The sequence below is a fragment of the Emys orbicularis genome, chromosome 15 (assembly GCF_028017835.1).
Source record: "Emys orbicularis isolate rEmyOrb1 chromosome 15, rEmyOrb1.hap1, whole genome shotgun sequence".
NCBI lineage: Eukaryota > Metazoa > Chordata > Testudines > Emydidae > Emys > Emys orbicularis.
The window spans coordinates 30,935,019-30,943,486 of NC_088697.1; the positions used below are offsets into that span (position 1 = coordinate 30,935,019).

Consider the following 8,468-nt stretch of genomic DNA (forward strand, 5'->3'; position numbering starts at 1 on the left):
GGTTATTTGTCTCCCGATAAATTCTTCAAGAAGAGTAACTGCTCCAACATTATTTCCGCACATAGCTGGAGCACCATCAGTACAAATGGCCACCAAGTTTGCGAAATCTAATCCCAATTTATCCTTCATGCACTTTATCACTTCACTGGAGATTTCTTTTCCGGTTGTGTGACCCGTCATGGAGCACATGCCAACAAGTTCTTCAGTAATTTCAAAGTTTTTATCAATACCTCTAATAAAAATAAGAAGTTGGGCGGTGTCTTTTAAATCGGTGCTTTCATCCATAGCTAGGGAGTAAAAGCAGAATTCACTGACTCTCTGCTTTAACTGATCACTTAGATTAGTAGAAATGTCAGCTATTCTTCTCTGTACAGTCATGCGTGATAGACTGACATTCTCAAATATTCCCCTCTTTTCTGGACATAACTCAGATACAGCAATCAACATACACTTTTTTAATAACTCGCCTTCTGTGAAGCATTTCCCAGCAGCAGCAATTTCCTTAGAAATTTGAAAGCTTACTTTAGTAACTGTATCATTCTCAGTGCTCACTTTCTTGAAAATTTGCTGTTCTCCACTAAGGTTTTTCACTAAACTGGCTGCTTTAATTATTTTTTCATTTGGGTTCAATTTGGCGAGATTGGGATGTTTAGTTTCAAAGTGCTGCCGAAGGTTGTATTCTTTCGGAACGGCTAACGTTTCGCGACACACAAGGCACAGTATTTTGTCTTTGGAAACAGTACATAAGTATTTATTTGTCCATTCAGTGTTGAAAACTCTGTGATCTGATTCTATTTTTCTCTTTTTCTTTTCACTCATGGTATCCATTATGAAGCTCAAGATTTTGTTGAATAAATTCACACACAAGGGAAACACTCAGTCACACACAAAGAGAAGAGATCTCTCACGGCGCGTGGCACACTAGCAAGGCACTGACAGTCTGTGGAAGCCTGTAGAGGGGGAAAGAAACGGGGCGCATAGGGTAACCAGATCACAGCAGTAAAATAGGACCCACCCCCTCCCTGCTCGGCCCCACCATTACACCCCTCTTTAACCCCCAGGGGTCACTATATTACTGCACACAGCAGTACCAAAAATTAAAATACTGAAAATGGATGCCTCCTTCCAACCACCGACTCGCCGCTCGCCTCCTCACCTCCCCCCAAGTATAAAGCCTCGCCGCCACTACCTGCCCACCCGCCCGCCCGCTCGGTTCATCATCCCCCCATGAAATAAGGGGAGGGGAAAAGGGGGACAGTTTGAAGAGATTTTCTGGGGGTATGAACTAAGCCGGGGAGGGGGAAGGGGAGCAGTGTGAAGGGATTGGATGTGACTGTCCCACACACAAGCACAGGGGCCGCAGGGAGCCCGGGGTGGGCGGCAGTGTGATAGGGGCCGGGAAGGGATAAGGTCCCTGGACCAGGGAAGGGGGCAGCAGTCAGGGCAGGGCAGGTGCAAAACACACACACACACAGGGCCGGCTTTAGGAAGTGCGGGGCCCAATTCGAACATTTTCGGCGGGGCCCCAGCAGGGATGACTAGAAGAAAAAAAAACATGTAAAAAAAAGCCTTTCATTTCTTCCATGTATTATTTACTTTCCATAACTATATAAATAATAAAATTATATATTATGTACATTGTGTTATATATGCTGTTGATCGGTTATTAATGAGCTCCATTTCACATGTGTGGGTCCCCGCCACTCCCTGGGGGTGTCCTAGGGTGACCAGATGTCCCGATTTTATAGGGACAGTCCCAATTTTGGGGTCTTTTTCTTATATAGGCTCCTATTACCCCCCACCCCTGTTCTGGTTTTTCACACTTGCTGTCTGGTCACCCTAGTGGTGTGCACATGTGTGGGTCCCAGCTGCTCCCTGCCCCCCTCATTGAAGCAGGTGTGCAGGGTTACTGCCCTGGGAACTCCAGGGCACCAGTGGACATGGGGCTGGCTGGAGGCAGGGCAGGGGCTGGCTGGAGGTAGGGTCTGGCTGCAGGCAGGGCAGGGGGTGCGGGGCTGGGGCATGTGTGGGGCTGGCTGGCTGCGGGCAGGGCAGGGGGTGCGGGGTGGTGTGGGCAGGGGGTGCAGTAGAGGCAGCTGGAGCCCCGGCCCTTTAAATAGCCCCTGAGCCCCCCGCTATCCCAGGGCTCTGGGGGCTATTTAAAGGGCCTGGGGCTCCAAAGCCCCAGGCCCTTTAAATTGCCCCCTGGGGAAGCCGGGCCACCCCGGTACGCTGTACCGGGGCTTGGGCGTGGGGCCCGATTCAGGGGACTCGGTTGAATCAGCCTAAATCCGTCCCTGCGCGCACACACACACACTCTCTCTCTCCCTCCTCCCCCCCGGGTTTTCCCGGCTGCCCACAGACAGTTCAAACCCCCCCCATCACTACGGAGGCCGCCCTGGGAGCAACCAGTGCAGTAGCCACCCCACCCCCAACCGAAGAGGGGGTTTGGGGGGGGGGTCTCGGCCCAGTCCCCCCCAGCTGCGGCTCGAGCCCAGGCCGGGCGCCCCTCCCCTCGCTCGCACTTACCGGCTCTGCCTCGTGCCCAGCGCTTCCCGCCTCAGCAGGCCCCGGAAGTGACGCACCCGCTGTACGCCAGGCAGGGGGAGCGGTAGATGGAGACACGTGCACGCATGTGCGCGCTTCTGGCCATTCGGGCGGTTAGAGCGCGCTTCTGACCGTCCGGGCGGTCGGAGCGCGGCACGCGCATGCGGGGCTGTGAGGTTGGCCCCCCCCAGACAGGGGACGAAGCCAGCAGCCGCGCTTCTCACCGGCCGGGGCTGTGAGGTTGCTGCTCCCCCCCCCCGCCGGCAGGGGGCGAACCTTGCAGCCGCGCTTCTGACCGGCCGGCCGGCCGGCCAGAGCGCGGCGTTCACGCGCGGGGCTGTGAGGTTGGCCTTCCCCTCCCCCCGGCAGGGGGCGAACCCGGCAGCCGCGCTTCTCGCCGGCTGGCCGGTCGGAGCGCGGTGCGCACGCGCGGGGCTGTGAGGTCGGCCCCCTCCCCTCCCCTCCCCCTGGCAGGGGGCAAACCTGGCAGCCGCGCTTCTCAGCGGCCGGAGCGCGGTATGAGCGGGCGGGGCTGTGAGGTCGGATCTGCCCCCGGGCAGGGGGTGAAGCCGGCAGCTCCCCCCACCACTTGCCCGCAGGCCGCACAGTGAGCCCCCGCGGGCCGCATGTTGTGCAGGCCTGCGGCAGAGGATCTGGGACTAAATCCTTCAATTGGAGTTGGAAGACCACAGTATCCCCAACACCACAATGAGGGAGACGCAGTAATTTACCAGCCTTGGCCCTTAATATCCTTCTCGATAACAAAGGAGGCAGATGAGTGAGAGATTAGAGTCACTAATCCCCCAATAAAGACAGAATTCTAAAAGCTGGACATTGTGTTCCCTTTATATGTCTGTGCACGGAAGGACAGATGGGGAGTGAGTGCAAACGGAAACTTAAGACCTTCCCTATGACGTATTCCATCATTTATTTTTTAAACAACAGGGTATTTTATTTCAGCCTCAAAACATGTCCTGTATCTAGGAGTTCCTCAATTCTAATCCCAGCTTTGCCACCAACTCCCGGGATAGATTTGCACCAATCTGTGTCTCAGTTGTTCTGTCCCTTAAATGGGTATGACAACATGGACCAGTCACTGGGTTGTCGTGAGGATCAATGCTTGCAAATCATTTCCTGAGGATGTGGCGTGCCATTAGGGTTTAAGTCCAAAGATGTGGTTGCAATTCACAGAACCTTCTGGGATCCCACTGAGAAAGAAGGGAAGGTTGGGGCTCCACAACACTGTGGTCTCCCCTTCTAGATTGCCCGACATTTGCTGCTACCTGAGGTATTTCAAAGGCAAAAAGCTGGCTCTTTGGGACCCTATGAATAGGACATGGACAAGTGTTTCCGGTGGCAGGGCAGATTCTGCAGCCTCTGGAGGAAGAGTGGGGAAGGGTTCCACCATAGATGATGGAGTTCCACCATCTCCTTGGACACAGCATCAAGCCAGAAGCCGTTCATCAGCTGGGGGCAGGAAGAAGTTGGCCACCAGTGTGACGGATGTTTTACCTTCCTTGGAAGCATCAGGTAATGACCATTGCTAACCAGTCATTCGTCAGGCTGGAGTCGTTGCTGGGTAGGGGAGGGTGGACCTGGTGGGACCAATGGGCCTGGCTCAATAATAGAGTAATGCAAAAACAAACAGATACATTTTTCTGATTGGGAGCCGGTTCCCATTCACCTTAAATGATCTCAGACCATGGGCTCCCTCCCTCTGGCGCTGCCTGGTTACAAAAACCACGACACCGGCGAGACAAAGAGATGAATTCAAACAGTTGTTTTCAAGTATATGTATCAAAGGAAGTTTCCCTAGTGGTTAAAGCAGCAGGACGGGGAGTTGGGACTCCTGAATGTACAGCTGTCATTGACATGGGGTGCGACCTCAGGCAAGTGAGTTCGCTTCGTTCTGCCTTCATTCCCCTGTCCGGGTAAGGCAGCCGGCTGTTCCTTGCATCATGCCCAGCACCCTGGCATCAGATCCCAGAACGTGCTCCCCATCTCCCACTAGAGCAGATTAAAAGGTGTAATTCACCAGAGTTTGTAAATGGCCTCGAGCTCCTTGAAGGTAAAGTACTTCAGTTGAACTGATCGCTGTCATTACGCTTATTACGAAAGTGCTGCCCGGCCGGCAGCCTTTCCAACCCCCGCCTTGAGCAAACAGGTTGCATTTCCCCTCTGCATGCCAAGTGAGCCCCGGGAGATGCAGATGCCGGGATTTCTCGTGAAGGCCTGCCCACAATTGATTCCTTGCTGTGGCACACCAAGCTCCTTTGATATTTATTTAATGATTGAATAATGGCCAACACTTTAAAAAGCCTCTGAGAATGGGATAAAGAGTCATTCATCAGGCTGGAGTCATTAACGGGGGCGGGGGGGGAAGGTGTTTGGCTCAAGTATTCCACATCTTCTCTAGCTGTTCAAGGGTTCTTCTCAACACCCCATCCCAGTCGTTCTTGGAGCTACCATTTGTCCAGAGCTACTTTCTCTGCCAAGCCTCTCACTGCAGGGTTTCTGAGGCCTGGTGGGGGCGGGTTAGTCAGTCTTTTGCTAAACCGTCTTGCGTATGGAGTGGTGGCCAGAACAAAATGGGACTGGCTGCCCGTTGTAGTTAGGTAGACTTTAGCGCACTGTGACACAGTCTGCACAGACAGCCAGACCCTCCTCTCCCCACCGAACCTTTTTTTAGGGAAAACTCCTCTCAGATGTGTTGTCTGAGACCAATCTGACTGCACCAGTTCCATTCTTCCTCTCTGCGTTACCATCCTGATCTCCACCCGGCACAGACCCCCTAATTCCTCTGCCTCCTCCTCTCCACATTCCCCTTCTTCCCCCTTCCCACATCTGCTCTCCCAGTTCTCTGTCCTGCTTCTTCCTTTACTCTGCTTCCCTCTCTCCCCCTTTTCATCAATGGTGAAATGCACTTGGGTTGCTCACTCCACCTGGCTTCTGGAGGAGTTGATTCATGGCAGGATCAACTGAATAGGTAGTACAGATAGAAAAGTCAACAGAGGGCCTTTTAAGTATTGCTCATAGAACTGACTTTAACCTTAAAAAGCCTGGCCAGCCATGCCAGATGACCACCAAGTGAGGAGCACTAAATGACTGGAGAGAAAACACTTGATGACCAAGCATAAGACCAGATTTGATCCGAGTACCACAACGTCCATCCCTCAGTAGCTGAATGCACTGTGGACACCCACTTGCATGTTGGAATCTCAGCGGCAGTTATCAGGAGACCCTCCCAGCCTGTTGGCAGCAGCTGAATCTGCCTCGAAGTGCTGAACTGGGCTGGGTCCCACAGCTGCTGTTTTCGTGTATGCTTACGTACTGTGGTAGGGGCTGATCATTTGATGCCCTACTGCACAGCACTGAATTGGCTGGACTGCTAGAAGACACTCCTGCCAGAATTTTTTTTTTTTAATCCAGTAAAACCAACAAAACATGAAAATAATTGTTGCCACACCCAGGAATTAGTGGTATAAGCTTGAATTTCCCCCACGCTACTCCTCTGAATGCTAGAAACAAATAATAGCTCTCAGTCAACAGCCCGTCAACTGAAAGAACATATTCATGGAAACCAACTCTATAGCACAGCTTCAAAAGAGTTAATACCAAAAGCTTCTGCTCAAACACCCAAATTCATCTTGACCGGCACACGGCTCACTCACACAGCATCAGCATGGCTTGGAGCTGTAACACAAAGGTTCACCTGGGAGGAATATTTCTCTCATTCTTTGGATGGGTCTCATCCTGCGTTGCGACTTTTGTGCCACTCTGGAAGAATCTCAACCTGGACTTGAATGAAATGGAGATCTGGACCATGGGGCTTTGGCAAGTCTGCGTAATGCAAGAGGAAGGTATTATGGAGTGTAAAAGCTATGAGTCTTTCTTGGCTCTGCCATTTGACCTCAGGGTGTCCAGGATTTTGATGTTCCTCTCTAATGGATCGGGACTTCTTGGATTCTTGATCTCCAGTTGTGGGCTGGACTGTTGCAAGGCCTGGGAAGAAAAAACGGCTCTAAAGAAACAACTAACGCTTTGCGGAGGAGTGATTTTTGGCATCTCAGGAATTATGACCCTCATTCCAGTTTCCTGGCTCGCCTATAACACCGTAAATGAATTCTGGGATGAAACTGTCCCAGAAATTGTACCTAGATGGGAATTTGGGGAAGCAATGTTCCTGGGCTGGTTTGCTGGATTTTTCCTTGTAGTAGGCGGGCTGCTCACCATCTGCTCAGCCTGTTTGAAAGGGACGGAAATGCCAACAATGCCTTTAGCAGCTTGCCGTGAACCAACACAGGTGCAAGGTCCATTAGCAATGCGACACTGGAGCCAACGTTCACACCCCAAAAACGCTGACCTGGTAATCTAAGACTTCCGGCACAGAATTCTGTACTGCTCCCTAGCTTTTCAGATTTTGAGACAATTCCCATAATGATTTACAGGATGATTAGCTACTTTTTTGTCCATAAGAAATTATTAAGTCTTGCTATTTGTTTTGTCTTCCTGTGTGTTTGTAAGTTTTAAAGAGCAAAAGCTTTTTCTGAGACTCTTGCAAACTGAGCCTGGCACTATAAAATCAGTGAGGTGAACACAGAAAACTAAATAGCACTTCATATTTCTAGCAACATTTTAAATGCAGCATGTTATTGATTATTCTATTTGAGCATCTTTGGAAATTTCTGATAGGATAGTAACATCTGTACACAATTCTGAAGGTTATCGCTCCTTAACTGTCCATTGTAGGGAGACAAGGTGGGTGAGGAAATATCTATCTATACACAGAGATAAATTCCACCACATAAATTATTCAATTTGATGGCAACATGTTTCTGTGCTCTCAAAAAGTAACTGCATCTTGAACAGCATAAAAGGAGAAGATGGGGATGCAGGATTTTAACTACAAAGAGCAACGCTGCAGTATTTTTGTTCATCTAGCGAAATTTTCTTATAGAAAGTCAGTTTATACAAAAAATGCATTTTCCACATCCATGAAAGGTGCAAAATCAGAGGCATATATTTATTAGTCAGTGAAATCATAAAAATATCAGACCCAATTAGAATGTTATCCAATTTAATTCTTTTTTAGATCACTTGTGTATAACAATTAGAATGTAACTGTTCCTCTAAAGATCTCCTAAATTTTCATTTGGCTACCCAAAAAAATGCTTGTATTCACTTACTGTTACTACTAATAGAGTTATATATAAGAAACCTGTTAAATACTCATTTTAGCCTGATCAGGAGTAAATCTGATGCTACAGTACTATTTAACAACTCTGTTTTGTTATTTTTAAAACCTTTGCTTACAATGTCTGTGACAGTGAGATCAATCCAAGGAAGCCCCCATCCAAAACCAGAATTCTTTTGAGAATCAAAGTAGTTCACTTTTGGTTTAAAAAGTTTGGTTTTGCAATTTGCTCTTCGTCCCAGCATAGATACCAATATGCAGAGAGCAAGGTTATTCGCAGAGATTTTCCTAGCCTGGCTGAACCCAGGACATTTTAGAAACTTTGCGGACAGGCCAAAAAATGAACTTTAGGGAGCCCGCCCGAGCTTCCTGAACAATCCATCCTCCATCAGCCTTTCAAATCTCCCAATCGCTACTTGAAATGATGCACGTATTTCTTTCATGAATGGGAACTTTGCTTGTATGGATAATTCAGGATGTGGTCTCACAGCCTGATCCAAGTCAACAGAAGGTCTCCCCATTTTCTCTAATAGGTTTGGATCAGGTCCCAAGTGCATACATATTAGAACCTTAAAATTCATGTTAAAAAGAACTGAAAGGAACCCACCGAAAATTCGGAACGACATTCTTCTTCAGCCAATTCTGCTGCTCCCAGTTGTCCGTTAAGTATGTGCGAAAAAATGCTTGTTGCTGCTGCTGCCTTCACCTCCCAATAGCTTCCCCCTTT

General features: G+C 49.4%; 1 protein-coding gene across 1 annotated transcript; it reads left to right on the forward strand.

Annotated features, from left to right (window-relative positions):
• Positions 1-6,229: 6,229 nt before the first annotated feature.
• On the forward strand, positions 6,230-6,922 carry LOC135889440 (claudin-22-like). Its single transcript, XM_065417313.1, has one exon. It carries the CDS (start codon positions 6,230-6,232, stop codon positions 6,920-6,922), a length of 693 nt encoding a protein of 230 aa, XP_065273385.1.
• Positions 6,923-8,468: the final 1,546 nt, after the last annotated feature.